The following is a 17,347-nucleotide window of genomic DNA, read 5'->3' as shown; positions in this document are numbered from 1 at the left end:
AATTAGTTGCAGAGTCGGTAAAAAGGTTGGACACTTGGCGTGCGCTAGCCTTGATTAATTTATACATAAATTTTGGACAATGTGCATGATGGTACACTATATTTTTAATCTTAATTAATTTAATATTTATGCATGTTCTTAATCTTATATTAGTCCCCCACATTAAAAAAGAAAAATATTCAACTTTCTGGTTAGTGATGATATCACCTTACATAATAAGTAGTCATTAAGACCCATCAACATTAGAAAAGTCAATAAATTGGCCATTAGACAAAACAAGCAATTGAATTCAGGAGTGAATCCGGAAATTTTTTATTGGGGTGAAATTAAATTATAAATTTTTAAGAGGTTAAAATATAATTTTATTATGTATTAATTTATAATAATATTATTTTTAAAGAGACTTAACAGAATTTTTTTCATTTTTAAGGGAAGTGCGGTTTGATTATGTATTAATTTATAATTTAAACATTTCTTAAGGGCTGCATAGCAATTTTTCTTTTTCTTTTTTTCAGGGGGAGGCACTTATTAACTAATCATAAAAATAAGAGATGGGCATTGAAGGTCTTATCCATAGAGTAATAAGTTTAACATAGTCACTAAGTTGCAACTTCACTCGTATATATAATCTAGATTGCTCGTTCCACTGATATTTTATCATTTGAAAACTTAATTGCAAAATGAGCAAAAAGAATAACTTGCTTACAACAATTTTACACTGAAATAAGTTCTTCACACGAACATCATAAGTGTTCTCTCAATGTCGTAACTATAACCAGTCTATCTCTTTGAATACGATTTGATGAAGTCTTCAATGTGAAATAGAAGCACCAAAGATCTTTTTGGTGTATAATTTCACTAGAAAATGAATCTATTCAAAAGGAAAAAAAAAACCTCAATTACATTAAAAATCTTCAAAATATGCTTGCTTGACTTGATCTTCTTCGTGATTTGCCTTTGATAAAGTGTTGCTAAAAATCATCAAAGATGTGCATAAAGAAATAAAAAATTTTTAGTCAAAAGATGTCAACCAAATGTGTCAAATTACATTACTTTGCCAAATGTTGGCTTAATTGAGACTTTAGTTGCATCTGGTCTATGTAACTGACATTAACACAAGCCTATTATACCATAAAGAAGGCATCAAATTTCTATAAGATTGCAATATTTCGATAATGTATAGAAAGGCTTTTAGATGCTTGTTGAAGGGAGGTTGACTCATTCTAAAGAAGTCTTCAAAGTATCATCTATCTGGTGTCAATGAACCTCTCAATGGGTTGGTATTGTCCTTGGTCGAGATTTTGTTTCTTGACCATAACGAGAGTTTGGGTGCTTGAGGTTGCTTGAAGAGATAGCAAGTTCAGTAGAGTGGAAGCACCTTGTCGTAACAAACCGTGCGTGATACGCAACCACCTATAGGGAAATGTGAGCATTTGCGCTTAGGAGGGTTAGAGCTCATGCCAAGTGGTAGCATAGTGGCCCATAAGTGACCCATTTACTCTAATTTGATCAATTTTAGATAGCTTTAAAAAAAGATCAATCCTAGTCTCTCTACTTCTTGAAATAGTTAATTTTAGTCGTTTTACTTTTTCTATTTTGAAATTTTAGTCATGACCCAAATCATAACAGTTAAATCCGTTTGGTTAAATTCTACTTTTAGTCTTATACTATGGTAAGTTGTAAATGTAGTCTAAATTCTCCAATTTGATCAATTCTAGTCCCTATATTTTTAAAATTTTGAAATTTCAATCCTAACTCAAAAGGCAACGTTAAATCTACTAGCCAACTTTTTTGTTTGTATTGAGTAAAAATAACAAGCTGACACGGTATTATATATGTGATAATACGTTTGCTACATAAGATTTTGGAAAATGATAGAACTTAACTTACCGTTTGGTCAGGATTGAAATTCCAAAATTCGAAAAACATAAGGACTAAATCCAAAAGACATACACATAATATAAGGAGTAGTAGAAGAATTTAACCATTTCTATCCATGACAGTCAAGATTATTTGCGTAAACAAAAATCTTAATTAAAAAAATAATTAAGTTTTCGTGATAAAAAAGTTTGTTGTTTCCTTAATTGAAGAATTTTTATTTTATCTAATTTTATATTTAAATGAAATCTATGTTCTAACTGCTAACTACTGAGTTTTACTTACTCAAACCACTAAAAAAAACATGGCTTTTGTTCCTATTTATGTTTTGTTTTTTTTAATTCAGGTTGATCCTTTTTTATTTGCTTAATTCAGACAAGGTCAAGAAAAAAATATAGAAAAATACCCTCAAATTAATCAGATAATTACAATATATATTTATCTTATTTTAGACTAATGAGATTTTTCTAGTTTATTCAAAATATTAGTAGAAGACCAGGTTTCCCTTTGACTTCTCATTTGTGAAAAATTACAATAATGAATAATATATATATGGGAAATTATTTGGTGCACCGCTAGTGGAGTTTTTAGACTTCACAGGTAGGGTTAGAGGGTTGATGAGTATCTTAAAAAATAAATATTAAAAAGAAAAAAGAGACATGTGTTGATTTTGCAAGACTGCTTGTAGAATAAAAAAAATACACTAGCAGTATACCAAATACTAGCCCTTTGTTTATTACATAAATCAATTAGATTAAGGGTGAGTTTGGATGGGCGGTGCGTTTACCTGCGGTTAGTGTAAAAACAGCGGAAGCGGTGAGATTAGATACTGTAGTGATACTGTAACGTGAGATAAAAAGTAAGCTAAACGCACTGCACCCAATCGCCCATCCAAACCCACCCTAAATTGGAGTGCTTGTGGTTTAAGTTATGTAAAAGGGTTCTTGTGTGAGGTAGAGATGTCCATGAATTAGGTTTGGTTTGAGTTTATGTATATAGGAAGAGAGCCGTAAGAGAGCTAGGATGATCGGAGTGTGGATTTTGACTAGGTAGAAAAGACTTGAGAGAGCCTTTTTTTTAGAAGAGAAAGTGTCCAGGTCCCTTTTCCTGGTGCTCGTAAGTGTTAAAGGGTGTTCTATCTAGTTATCTACAGTATGTCACATGTTGCTAGCATATTGATGTCAAGCTCTCAACAAATTAGGCTGTCTACGAGTGTACTATTGTCATAAGTTGTCCCAAACAGGTAAGGGCAAAGCTTAAAAAAAAATTAGGGGGCCAAAATTAATTTGTATATTTTTATGAAAGCTAAAGAAAACATTTATCATTTTAATAGCTTATATCTTTTTAATTTTTTAAAGGACCAAATCAAAATTTTATCATTTTAGGAGGTCAAAGTGCAATTTTATCATATACTAACTTAAAATTTCATAATTTTTTAAATGAAAAAAAAAAGAGATTTCCCATTTTAAGGGAGTCGGGCCCCTTGCCAACCCCCTAACATTGCCCCTGTAGGTAGGTCTTCAGTATGAACAATCGTGTCTAAGGAATGAATATATTTAACATGTAAATGACGGATGACCCATCCATGTCACACAAGTGATCCCGATCATTCAAGTTCTCAAAATCTTGGGCTCACAAATATCTTAGCTTACAAAGTAACCCTCCTTGGTCAAAACTATCGGCACACAAGACATGATATAAATAAAAATATCAACGACATAATATAAAATCGAAAATCAGGTCAAGTCAAATCAAATTCTAACTTGGAATATTAAAACCTAAAATTCGATCTATTTTTTAAACAAAATTAAATTCTTACTCAAACCCATTTATCCAACATAACATTTTTATTTAAACCGTCTCGAATATTTAATAAGCTTTCGAAAAAAAATATATATATATTGTTGTGGGTTTTTTCAGCTTAATATATATAATATTTTACAAAGATTTGTTTCACATTTGAGAAATATCAAAAAAAGGGCTTTGGGCAATTTTGTGATTGAAACAATGAAATTTAATTGGTTGAAAAGTCAGAAAATTGTTTTTTTTTCTTATTAATCTTCGCTGCTTTTGGAAGTGGAGATTACGACATGATATGACATAAGAGATATGTACATTAGCTACTATAATTTCAACACGTTAAAATATGATTTGACTTAGAAAAACAAAATGGGTTAATATACTTTTTATTATAAACTTTAGCTTACGTATTCAATTTAGTACCTAAACTCTTTTGTCCTAATTTAGTACCTAAGTTTGGCTTCAAATAAGGGTCTTACATCCCTTAGGCTCTGGTTCGAATCTAGAGGAGAGCAATTTTTAGTTAAAATCGAAAAAATCGATTGGGGGATTGGGTGGGTTTTCTGTTATGGATTCGGTTTTGTTGATTATTTCGGTCAATAATTGATTTTTGAATTTTCTAGCCAACTTGACCGAAAAATGACTTAATTGAAATTTCTAATTATTTAAAATATATTTATAATTTACAATACATAAAATAAATATATATTATTCAATCCTGATAACTATAGTTGGTTAACCAATCAATCCGATCAACCTAAAATTGGTTTGACCATGTCAGTTCTTGAGCTCTAATGCGGTCGAGTCAGTTTTTGTAGATTATGGTCAGGTAAGTCGGTTTAATCAAAAAGTGACCAAACTGATTGGAAAAAACAAATGCTCTCCCCTATTCGAGTCTCCCGTGCGCAGGTGATTTACATAATTAATATTATGCGCTATACTCACATTTATCTCGAAAGCCTTGCTGGTTGTATCTCCACCAATTGAGGTGCTTCTCTTTCGTGAGCCTTTCAAGGTTTTCAGTAGAGGTGGGAGATAAAACTCTATTGGGGATAATACCATGGTAGTCGGTACCATATTGGTACCAGTTGCATCAGTCGTTATGTACTGTTCCGGTCAAAATTTTGATGTGTTTTGACTTGTTTCGGTCAATACCGGCTTATACCGGTGCGTATCAGCCCGTACCGATTGATACAAAATTTTAATTTTTAATTTTTAAAAATTCATTTTTAAATTTTTTTATCTTAACCATTTTAATTTTTCTATAATTATATTTAAAATTAAAATATACTAAATTAAATTATTGAAGTTATATAAATAATTTTAAAACTTATATTACATATAAATATATTTACATGAATGTAATTGAGATATATTTACATGAATATAATATGTAATTTATTTATTTTATCAAATAATATATAATTTATTAATAAACTAAAAATTAGACAATATATATATGTGTGTGTGTGAAAAATATTTTAAAACATTGATAAATCCAAAACGGTACACCGAAATATGTCAATACCAATATGTGCCAATACCAAGATAAAAATAATCAACCCATCAGTACGATATTGACTACCTTGGATAATACCAATCGTTGTAGGGGGTTTGAACGACAATTTGAAGATTTTTTCGAAAGAGTCGAAAGTTCCCTCAACACTAGTATAGATGAAAAAATTTACAAGTGATAAAAACAAAATATAAAATATCGGTTCTATAACAAACTTGATTGTTATAGTGAAATATTGTTATAGAGGGAGACTATTATAGAGAGGACAAATTGTAAAAGCTTTCCTAACCATAGCCGCTTGGGGTGGCAACAACATTCCTTTGGTCGATGATAACCCACTGACCTCCACTCACTCTACCATTTCTCTACCATTTCCATCTCATTTTCTTCTTTTCTCCGACCCTTGACGTTTAGGTCTCTCTTGCAAGTCATTGTTTGTAGTTCGCCGATTCAAGACAACTCCTCCTTTGAGGGAGGTTTTTTTGAGTCAATGAAAACTCGTAATTTTTAAGTTAACGATAGCTCGATATTATTGAGTGAACTTTGACTTTGGTTCTCAAATCCGAATCAATTTAATTTTGTTTACCTCTAATCTAATGAATTTTAGAGAGATTTTACAAATTTTAATTGTAATGATTAACATCTCAATGAAATTGTTGTTGGAGGAAAAAATCAACTAATATTTTTTTATAGTTAGTACACAAAAAATAAATAACATAACAAAAAGGAAAAAGTCTCTTTTGACCATGGCAATACAATCATCATCCCTCACCTTCTTCCCTTCTTCCCCATTGTTTCCTCTCCCATTTCCTTTCATTTTTCTTCTTCTTTTTTGAAGCTTAAACAACTTTCCCACTTAGCTATTTATTTCAAATTTTCCGTTTCATGTTGAATTCTGTCTAAGGAAAATCTAATTCCCTTTTCATATCTTCTTCTTCTTCTTCTTCTTCTCATAAACCATGGGAGCTTGTCTCTCCGCCACCAAAGTCAGTGGTGGTTCAAGCGGAAACACCACCGCCCACCACCGTAAAACAGCCACAAATGCTGAAAAGAGTCTCAGAAGCCAAATAATCAACAGGTGAGGTGTTCTCAGCCACTGAAAAACAAACAGAAACCGAAGAAACAAAGTGGGATCATCCCATGGGGGAAACGTACGGATTTTGGGTACGATAAGGATTTTGATCAGCGTTATACGATTGGGAAATTGTTGGGACATGGTCAATTTGGTTACACTTACGTTGCAATAGACAAGGTGAATGGGGATCGTGTTGCTGTTAAGAAAATTGATAAAAATAAGGTAATTTTTAAATGTTAATTTTAAATCCTTGCTTGATTTGTGCTTCTGGGATCTTGGGGTTAGTTATTTCATTCACTTTTTCAAATTCAAGGTGGGATTTTTTTGGGATATCTGGATTAGAGTTGTTTATATAGTGGTGGGGTTTCAATTCCTTATTGATTATATACGTATATATGTCTGTGTATGTATATATTAATTTTGCTATGTATTGGATATGAAGCATGACTATGGGAAAAATTCATTGAACCATGAGGATTTTGGATCTACTGTTTCTTTGGCTTGACAATATTAGTACAATTTTAAGCTCTTGGAGGTATGGCAAACTTGTGGCTAAAAGTAACTTGTACCCCCCTTAACTTAAAAAGTGGGTAAATTAGTTCTTGTAAGTTAGATTAAAGATTTAATCCATTTTTATAGTTAAAAATTGGTCTTGTACGGAACAAATAGATGAAATTTTTTACAAAAAAGATTAATTTGTTCTTTGATTTAATAGACTAATTTATTCATTTTTGAGAAATGACTAATTTGCTCTTTTATTTAATGTAAAGGATTAATTTAACTATTTTTTTGCAATTTGACTTCTTGTATAGGGGACTCCATGATACTTTTACTAAAACTTGTGTAATTTGCAAATTTGCAGTAATTGAAGTTGATTGAAGCTTCAATGTGAAGCTGCAACCATTAATATGCACATATTTTGTAGTTGTAACTATCACTGAATCGGATCGATGTAGTAGTTAGTAGTTACACTAAACTAGCTAATCTAAAATTTGATAACTTCAGTCTCTCTTTAGCTGTGCTTTCATGGTGAGGTGTTGCTTTCCTTACTGCTTTTTCCATCTCAAAATGTGTTCATGGTGCGGTATTTAGAAGTTTTCAGAATGATATTAGACGAGTGGAGAGGTATTTTTTTACTTTCATATATTGTGATGCAATATATTGCCATTAAAATAAATACATCATGTATGAGGTTTCATTTCCTTAGATGCATTAGATTCTTTTCATTTCCATCTCGAAGTGGAGACTTTTTCTTATTTTAGATTCCTGTTTCGGGTGCAGATGATTCTTCCAATTGCTGTCGAAGATGTCAAGCGAGAAGTCAAGATATTGAAAGCCTTGAAAGGCCATGAAAATGTGGTTCAATTTTATAATGCATTCGAGGATGATTCCTATGTGTATATTGTTATGGAGTAAGTTCTATAAGCTCTTCTCCTTTTTCTCGTTTTTCTTTTCTTTTTCCCCCCTTGGAACTCGTGTTCGACCTTGATCTGTGCTTCATATCTTGACTCTATCATGTGTTGACGTTCTATGATTCTAGGTTATGTGAGGGTGGAGAATTGTTGGACCGGATTTTGGCCAAGTAAGTATATGTAGTACTTTCTTTCCCTTGATTTTTCGATAGTTTAAACAGCCTGTAGTAACTTATTCTTCCCATCTTCTATCAGAAAAGATAGCCGATATAGTGAAAAAGATGCTGCAGTAGTAGTACGGCAAATGCTCAAAGTTGCGGCCGAGTGTCATCTGCATGGCTTAGTGCACCGTGACATGAAACCTGAGGTATGCTCAAGTACATTAACATGGCTTACTCGTAAACTTCATGTCATGCTGCTTACTTACAGTTTCTCTTGTTTTTTCTTGCCTGTAGAATTTCCTATTTAAGTCAACACGTCCAGACTCGCCTCTGAAGGCTACAGATTTCGGTTTGTCGGACTTTATCAAACCTGGTGAGTAGCATTTGCTTGATTAAAGTATGCTTTTTAACATTACCAGGTTCCATTATCAATATATTGTGTGTTCTGTTTAGTTTCAGTTCAACTTGCTAATGTTATAATCCTCGTACACAAAACTAAATGCAGGGAAGAGGTTTCGAGATATTGTTGGCAGTGCCTATTATGTTGCTCCTGAAGTATTAAAAAGAAGGTCAGGGCCTGAATCAGATGTATGGAGTATCGGTGTAATTACCTACATTTTGCTCTGTGGGAAGCGTCCCTTCTGGGATAAGACTGAGGATGGTATATTTAAGGAGGTGTGGTACATTTTCATATCACGGACCTCAATTTTCTCATTACGGGTTTCATTTTATTTTATTATTAACATATGTAGACACAATATTACATCGGTGCTATGCATGTTTTTGCACCATGCTTTATCCTATGAAATTCACTTGGCAATGTGTATCTAGGATGTGGGTAAAAGTACCGTGGAGGCTCCTATACTAGGAGACGGATTGCATTTTACCCCCTCTACTCAAAAATGGGCAAATTAGTCCTCAAATGTGTTAAATAAAAGAGCAAATTAGTCCTTTTCAAAATTCCATCCATTTCTACTGTTAAAAATTGGTCCCTATACGTTAGAATAAAATACACATGGCACGTCATGTATCACTGTTTGATTATTACATCAGCCATGTCAATTTTTAATAGTACAAATAGATAAAATTTTTAACAGAAAGGATCAATTTGCTCTTTTATCTAACGTACAAGAATTAATATGCCTATTTTTTTAGTTGAAGGGGCAAAATACAATCTAACTCCTAGTGCAGGGGCCCCTTTTGTGCCTTTACCCTAAGATGTCTTATATTAAATTTGTTATATAATGTGTCTATAACTCATAGGTTTTGAAGAACAAGCCTGATTTCCGTCGAAAACCGTGGCCAACAATTAGCAACGACGCTAAAGACTTTTTGAAGAAGATGTTGGTGAAGGATCCTCGGGCTAGATTGACAGCAGCTCAGGCCCTATGTATGTGTTTACATCATCTCTTAGTAAATTATCACTTTTTTCTTTTTTTTCAAGTTTTCTAGCTCGAAGGAAGTGAATCTTACATGCCGAGCTTGCTATTACCCATTTAAGTAATTCTTGTATCGTGTTATGATCTTATCCTCCTATTATTTCTAGAATATCTGACTGGTTTCGACTTCTCCAGCACACCAATGGGTTAGGGAAGGAGGAAATGCATCTGATATTCCCGTTGATATATCGGTTTTGAGTAATCTCCGGCAGTTCGTGAAGTATAGTCGATTGAAGCAGTTTGCTCTGAGGGTAAAACATAAGAATTTCTTCCTCTTGAAACATTACTGGGTTATTTTATAGGCACGTAAGAGGTTATATATAATGGTTATTACCCTGTAGGCATTGGCTAGCACACTTAATGAAGAAGAGATAGCTGATCTTCGGGACCAATTTGATGCAATCGATGTGGATAAGAACGGTTCTATTAGTCTCGAAGAGATGAGACAGGTGAACATTTCTATCGTGTGCCTAACGTCTATTAGGTTGCACAAAACTTCTTTGTTTTTGTCCCTAATAGGATGGTTTCAGTGCAGGCCCTTGCTAAAGATCTTCCTTGGAAGCTAAAAGATTCACGTGTCCTCGAGATTCTTCAAGCGGTGAGTAAAATTTTCCCTTTCGTCATCTAAGGTCATTCGTTCTTTTCTGTTCCTTTAGCGGTTTGATTGTTTTGTCACAGATTGATAGCAACACGGATGGACTTGTTGATTTCACCGAGTTTGTTGCAGCTGCACTACATGTGAATCAAATGGAAGAACATGATTGCGATAAGTGGCAAATGCGGTTACAGGCTGCTTTCGAGAAATTTGATGTAGATAGAGATGGATATATAACTCCGGAGGAACTACGAATGGTAAGTGTTCATGTTTTGGTCTTGATGTTCTTTGTTTTTCTGAAAATAAACTAACAAAGAAACCGTTAATTTGGCACTCTTGCGACAATAAGTGAACAATAGATTCTATGTATAACATATTCGAACTCGAATTCACATATTTAGGGCATCCTAGCATTCAGGAAGCCGAGGTTATTGCTTGCAAAAGTGTTTTTATATTGAAACATTTTACAAAGAATGATACCATCATAATGGGGTAAAAGTTCGATAGAGGTCCTTGTAATAGGAGTCGAAATACATTTTGCCCTCTCTATTCAAAAAATAGACAAATTAGTACATATATGTCAAATCCAAGAGCAAATTGGTCCTATTTTAATTTCATCCATTTCTACTGTTAAAAATTGGTCATTGTACATCAGCATGATGCACATGTGGCATGCCACGTATCACTATCTGATTATTTCGTCAACATAGATGAAAATTTTAATAGAAATGACCGATATGCTATTTGAACTGACGTATAAGGGACTAATTTGCCCGTTTTATTAGTAGGAGCAAAATATAATTTGACTCCTAATATAAAGACTTCCATAATACTTTCACCCCATAATAGTTATATTCTCTTACTTGCACCGTGCAATCATTTTGTAGCATACGGGATTAAGAGGTTCCATCGACCCTTTACTTGAGGAGGCTGACATTGACAAAGATGGAAAAATAAGCCTTTCAGAATTCCGACGGCTTTTACGAACTGCTAGCATGGGTTCACGGAACGTATCTAGTCCATCCGGTAATCGGAATACTCAGAAGTTGTAGATTAAAAAATGAAAACGAGAGCAAGAAAAATGGAGCATTTCCCCGATTTTTGTGCTTGCCTGGTATCTATACCGGACCCCGAGCGTGTCTACATCTACCAGTCACCAAGCATTGTAGGACCCTTTTCGACTTCGAGTTTTGTTCGATGTTGGCTCTGGTTGTGGGTAGCTCTATGTATATGGTCATTCGATGTACATTTTCTTTGGTTGGGTATAATCTTGTTATGCCTATATGTGACTATAAAATAATTTATCAATGAAGAATATGGTGCATCCCAATTTATTCTCTTGTTTATACTAACCTTTAAGGTTAAATTATGGTTTTGGTCCCTCTCATGCTAAAATTATGATTTTGATCCGCTACTTTACAACGTCATTAATTAATCTAAATAATTAATGATCCTCCACAACTAACAAAACTATTACTGCAATAATTGCAGTGTTGAGGCTTTTAACTTAATCTGCTTGTACTTGCTTCAATCATCCCAAAAGAAACAATTAAAAAGAGTCACAATATTATTTGGTACCGGAGCTTTGCTTTAATATTCACTTTGGTACTTAGCATTTTTTTGTCCAATCTGGTACCTAAATTTCGCTTCAATATTCTACTTGAGTTCGATACTGGAGTTCTTGGTTCTTAAAAGCAAAGAGACTAAATTCCATAAAATAAAAATATAGAGACTAAATTTCTAACTTTCTAAAAGTACATGGACTTGCGGCACATTTTGACCAAATGAAATTTACAATGCTCATAGTCAATTAATTATAATTTTCAAGTCATATATAGAAATGTTGTCCAAATGCCATTTGGGGTAAAAATACCCATGGAGGCCCCTATGTTAATAGTCAAATTGCATTTTGCCACTTCACAAAAAATGGACAAATTAGTTCATGCAAGTGAAATCAAAAAGCAAATCAATCATTTCTGTTAAAAATTTCATCCATTTGTATTGTTAAAAACTGACATAGTTGACGGAATAACTTGACAGTGTACCTCGTGCTGACATACAATGAACAGTTTTTAATAGTAGAAATACATAGAATTTTTAACAAAAAGACCAATTTGCTTTTTGCTTTCATGTGCATGGACTAATTTGCCCACTTTGAGTAAATGAGGCAAAATGCAATCCTACTCCTAGTACAGGAGCCTCCAAAGGTGTATCATAGTATAAACATATTACCTTGATATGCAAGCAACCGAAATCACCGGAAAAGTGAATGCAAAAGAATTGTTTCACTTGTTGGACTTCGAAACATCATTCACACTGTTAGAAGAACTATCTTTAAGATCTTGAGACGAAGAGTAACAGTTCAACGAGCAACCATTTGTTCTATCCTTTTTTTCTTCCCTGCCTTTCTTTTTTCTGGCAGATAAATCCTACATAAGACAATCGGATGATATTAGTTTTCAGCATCTGTTATGTTATAACATGCGTTGTGGAATGATAAACCGAACCTCGTTTGTTGATGATCCGGGATTTTTCAGTTCGAGTTTCATCCTCACGTTGTTGGAACCATTACTCTCTCTATTACTTCCTCTTTGGTGATCCGCCAATTTGCTTTTGGAATCCCTTTTACTAGAAGTGTGGGACGATGATGTATATTGGGATGATGGCTGTTCGATCAGAGGGTTGCTTGTCATGGTTGAATATGGCATGAACGTTGAACAGGGATTGTTAATAGCACCTGGGTTATGATTTCCGAAAAACGGATATGGTTGCAGCGAGGGATGCATTACTATTGGGCCTGTAGTGACAGGCAAAGGAACTGGATATGGATAAGGTGGAGCCATAACACTTGAAGAGTCGATACCGGTCCAAGGAAACATCATCATACGGCTTTGCTGATACTGAACAGTTAGGTTTTCGATATTAGCTTTCACAGAAGCCTTTTCTTCTCTCAGCTCATTGTTCTCTTGAGTCAGCTGTTCCGGAAACAAAAAAAAAAAGTAAGCAACAATAGGAACTCGGGGGGGGGGGGGGGGCTGTAATCTATGGGTTTCAATATTAAAACAATGTCACCTCACGTGATTCTTCGGTTAGTGATGAACGCTCAGCTTTTAGCCTTTTGACTTCTGCAGTTAAATCCTCTAGCGTTTGGATTGCGCCGACGAGTATGGTTGCTTTATCGTTCTTAGGCCTATCTGGGTCTGCATTAGCAAAAAAAGAGCATCGGGAACTAGCAAGATCAGAAAATTCAAACACGCAGAACAAATTCACGTAAAGCAAGTTTGAATACGTCTATCCAACTATAATAAAACCAATGTTTTCGGAAGAAAGAGGGAGTAGACAGCAGTCTAGATCAGAGGAAAAACGAAACAAAAGCTGCAATCAAGGTCCTAACTCCTAACTCCTAACTCATTGTGACATCCTTAGACATTTCCGAACTTCACGAATCGGTTCTATTCACTCCTGTAAGCAATACTTTTAAACGTTTAACTCGTTTACGTGTTATGTTCTCAAAACATGAAACAAATTACAAGATATTCACCGATATTCCAAACTCGAACATGATTATTCATGTTAATGGTCACGTAAACTACTTGCATCGATACAACAATATCTAATTCTCTTATGCATCAGACAAAGCATTCATAATGCTCAAAACATGAAACAAATTACCAGCAGCTTGGAACTTGAACACGATTATTCTTGTTAATAGCCGAGTAAACTGCTAGCATCAATACAATGATATCTAACTTCCGAATGCATCAGACAAGCATCAATAAACATGCATACAAACACACGTACATACATACATACATGAATGACTGCACATTTAACTTCAGAATTTGGTAGTTCATATACTTTTAAACGTTTTAACTCATACATATGCGCCGAATGCTCAAAACATGAAACAAATTACAAGACATTCCGAACCCGAACACCGATTTTTTCTGTTAATAACCATGTAAACTGCTTGCATTCAATACAACTATATCTAATTCTAATACATACATACATACATACATACATACATACATGCATGCATGCATACATACATACATATGACATGACATTGAATTTCAGCATTTGGTAGTTCACATACATACGTTACCAAGTGTGTTTCCCAATTCAAGAAACTGCTCATTCAATCTATCCCTCCTCAGTTTTTCACGGTCAGCCTTTTGAACTTTCCTTGCAGCTATCGGATCCTCAGCTTCCATTTCTAGCCTTTGTCTGCAAAATAAACAATAAACCATTAACATCAACAAATAACCCACAAAAAAGCAAAAGAAAAAAAGAAAAAAAAAACTGGTAGTCACTTTCATTTAATTAAAACAAATTCATAAACAATAACGAATGAAAATTCAACAGCGAAATAAACAGGAAAGGACACAAATTTAAACAAAATAATTTTAAAAAATTCAAAAAAAAACCTGGGTTCAGGGTTTGAAGTGCCCAAATCTGCTGCAATAGCTTCAGAGAAATCATTGGGTTTCCGTTGATGATTCATGTGTAGATTGAAGTTGATGATCGAAATAAAAAAATAAAAAAAAAGGATCGATGAATTTTGAGTTTTTTGAGAATAAAAAAAATCGTAAAAATGGAACGAAGTGGATACCACGACGGCACTAACTTGTGTTCTACACGAACCTCGACCACGTGTCGAACTCGAACCGGTTCCTGGTCATGTCGGATTTTTATTTTATTAAATTAATATTTGGGATAATTTCACTTAATGTCCTCAAACTATTGTTCAGATTTTTAATTGGTCTCTGAATTTCAAAATGTTCTAATTATATCCTTAGAATATGGGTATTATATCAGTTTGAGCATTTGGTCTGTTAAATTGTCAAATTAGGTGTTAAATACAATATAATATCTAATACCAAGCATATTTAAAACATAATCAAATTGGAAATACATGTATGTAGTACATAGATGATTTAAATTTAATGTGTTAAAATTAAGGTCGAGACTTGAAAATTGAAAATCAACTCGAGTCGAGGTGTTTGGACGGTTTATGGAATGTAAATTCAAAAATTGTAGTTACGCGAAACCGAACTGAATTCTATTTTTTATTTAATAGTGAAAATAATTTGAAAATTCTTGAAATTGTTGTTCTTTAGAAATATTTATGAAACGACATTGAATTTTTTTCAAACATTGTCAAAATAAGTCTAAAAATTCAAAAAAAAATAATATGAAAAAATTGAGAACTACACCGAGCCGAACCAAATTTTGACGGACATTTTAAAAAATCTAAAAAAACCCGGCCAAATCAAATTGATATCACCCCTAGTTAAAATGTATACCAACAAGTGGTTAGAAAGAGTGACGATGGACTTCTTTCTCAACATTTGAACCAAGTTTGAATCTTGGAACCATCATTGTTGAAAAGGCTTTACCTTAACACCATTTCGGCTTGAACAATTTTAATCTCAGACCGTAAAACGAATGAGGAAACCACAATTTGAGTCCTGCAATAGAGTTTTAAAATTTACTCAAAAGGCAACGATTTACAATTGTAATTTACTATAAGACTCTCGGTATCCCGTAATCACATTGAATTTTAACTAAATCTAGAATCAAGTCAAAACTCTCTTTTAACATTATTTTTTTATCCACAAAGCTGGAATCAAAGACCTTTCCAACAGATCCAAAAAAGTGTTGAAGATTTTTTCTTTTATCAGCTCCCAAAAGTGTCAAAGGCAGAGGGCAGAAGTAAGTTCTAGTCTTGCCTAGAGGTGCTCATGGGTCGGGCCGGGTTCGGGCTAGGCCCAGAAAAATTTTGGCTCGTGTCCTAGGCCCGGGCCCGAAACATGGGCCTGAAATTTTGTCCAGGCCCGGCCCAGGAAGAAAATCATAAGCCCGATCTCGGCCCGGCTCATTTTTTAAATAAACACCAAAAAAAAAATTTTAAATAAAATAAGTATTTTAAAAATATTTTAAAATAAAAAATAAATATATTTATTATATTCGGGCCGGGTCGAGCCGGACTCGGGCTAAAAAAGTACTGCCCGAGGCCCAAAACCATATTTCGGGCCTATATTTTTACCCGAACCCTCCCATATTTCGGGCGGGCCGTCGGGTTGGGCCAGACCGCCCGGCCCATGAGCAGCTCTAGTCTTGCCCCCAAAATAAAATTAAAAAATTACTTATATAGTTCTTTTAGTTTTTAGGAAATCACAAGTTAGTATAATAATAAAACTATACTTTTACACGGTTGCCTAAAACAATTTCCTAACTTCACCCTTGAAAGGCGTTGATGATTTAGTTAGTTTAGATAAAAATTGAAGCTGGAATGAATTTGCTAACTTACTCCCCCAGTGAATGCGAACTAAACCACTAAATTCGAATATAGGACCAGATCAACACGTATGACATTGGTCAAATGAAGGAAACTTCATCATATTAAACACCTATAAATATCTCACTAAATTTAAAGTCAAGTCAGATCAAACCTTAAATAAAAACAATTTCTTTTAACATTAATATTTTTTCATTCACGAAACTCGAATCAGAAACGTTAACAATAATTTGAAAAAGTGTTGTTGATTTTTTTTTAATTCTTAATTGCCTACCACCTTGAAAATTCAATCACATTTTTGTGAATGTAATTAATTGGTATTAAAAATGGGAAAAAAAAAGTTTTATTTCAATTGTACAACATTAATATATACATACCAAAAAAGTGCTGATTAGCTTTTATTGGACTAAATTGAATAGAATTGTCAAAATTGATTCATAATTGTTTAATAGATTTGTTTGAAAATTATCAAAGGATGGCTAGATTTTATTAAATTGGTACAGTAAGTCTTTGATTAAATTATAGTTATTGGAGGACTTAGTAACTATTGTTTAATAGATTTTATTAAATTGGTACAATAAGTCTTTGATAAGGACATACTTTGCTTTCAAATTTGAGGTACGAATGAGAAATTATTTTATAGACCCTTTCCATCACATTATTCATGATTCTTTTGTAATTATTTACTTTGAATCTCGAACTCAAATTCTTCAGGGTTCGAGGTTCGAGTTCAGGGTAAAAAAAGTACCAAAATCATGTATCAATGACGTGAAAAAAATTGTTGAAATGTATTAAATAATTAGGAAGGGACAATGAATGATGTAATGAGGAGGGTTTATAAAATAATTTCTCGTTCATAGTGCATCAGATACTAATTTTTATATTATTTATATAATTAAAAAACTAATTCAATATTGACTGTAGTGGATATGAATTTTTTGATAATATTATTCTGAGGCGAAGGTAGAGGTAGGCAGGAGTTTTGGTCGCCCCAAAATTAGAAAATTTTTGTTTAATACTTTTTAAAGAAAATTATAAATTAATCCATAGTAAAATTACATTTCGGCTTTCAAAATACGAAAAACAAATTATGTTTAATCTCTTAAAATTGATGAATTATAAATTAATACACGATAAAATTATTAATATTATTATTTTGATTTCAAC

General features: G+C 33.3%; 2 protein-coding genes across 2 annotated transcripts; one reads left to right on the top strand and one right to left on the bottom strand.

The window, feature by feature from the left end:
- The first annotated feature begins 5,936 nt into the window (after positions 1-5,936).
- Positions 5,937-11,210, top strand: LOC107909452 (calcium-dependent protein kinase 28). Its single transcript, XM_016836967.2, is given in 13 exon segments — positions 5,937-6,238; positions 6,241-6,491; positions 7,551-7,681; positions 7,810-7,851; positions 7,937-8,048; positions 8,137-8,215; positions 8,348-8,517; positions 9,106-9,232; positions 9,417-9,532; positions 9,623-9,730; positions 9,817-9,879; positions 9,960-10,133; positions 10,764-11,210. Coding segments are annotated over 13 exon segments (1,623 nt in total). The 5' UTR covers positions 5,937-6,153; the 3' UTR covers positions 10,929-11,210.
- A 379-nt stretch (positions 11,211-11,589) lies between these two features.
- On the bottom strand, positions 11,590-14,543 carry LOC107909454 (transcription factor bHLH121). The gene is made up of 5 exons (XM_016836968.2): positions 14,307-14,543; positions 13,976-14,106; positions 12,949-13,076; positions 12,384-12,851; positions 11,590-12,305 (listed from the first exon to the last, which is right to left on the bottom strand). Exons 1-5 carry the CDS (start codon positions 14,381-14,383, stop codon positions 12,162-12,164), a joined length of 948 nt encoding a protein of 315 aa, XP_016692457.1. The 5' UTR covers positions 14,384-14,543; the 3' UTR covers positions 11,590-12,161.
- Between the last annotated feature and the right edge of the window lie 2,804 nt (positions 14,544-17,347).

Source organism: Gossypium hirsutum, chromosome D03 (assembly GCF_007990345.1).
Source record: "Gossypium hirsutum isolate 1008001.06 chromosome D03, Gossypium_hirsutum_v2.1, whole genome shotgun sequence".
Taxonomy (NCBI): domain Eukaryota; kingdom Viridiplantae; phylum Streptophyta; class Magnoliopsida; order Malvales; family Malvaceae; genus Gossypium; species Gossypium hirsutum.
Note: the sequence above shows the minus strand (reverse complement) of the source record. Positions and strands in the feature narration are given on the sequence as shown.

Excerpts from the sequence above, each read along its gene's own strand:
- LOC107909454 (XM_016836968.2), bottom strand. The coding sequence starts at position 14,383 with ATGAATCATCAACGGAAACCCAATGATTTCTCTGAAGCTATTGCAGCA. Across the intron at positions 14,107-14,306 it reads ACTTCAAACCCTGAACCCAG|ACAAAGGCTAGAAATGGAAG; the intron begins GTTTTTTTTTGA and ends TTTATTTTGCAG. Across the intron at positions 13,077-13,975 it reads AAACACACTTGGTAACGTAT|ACCCAGATAGGCCTAAGAAC; the intron begins GTATGTGAACTA and ends TTGCTAATGCAG.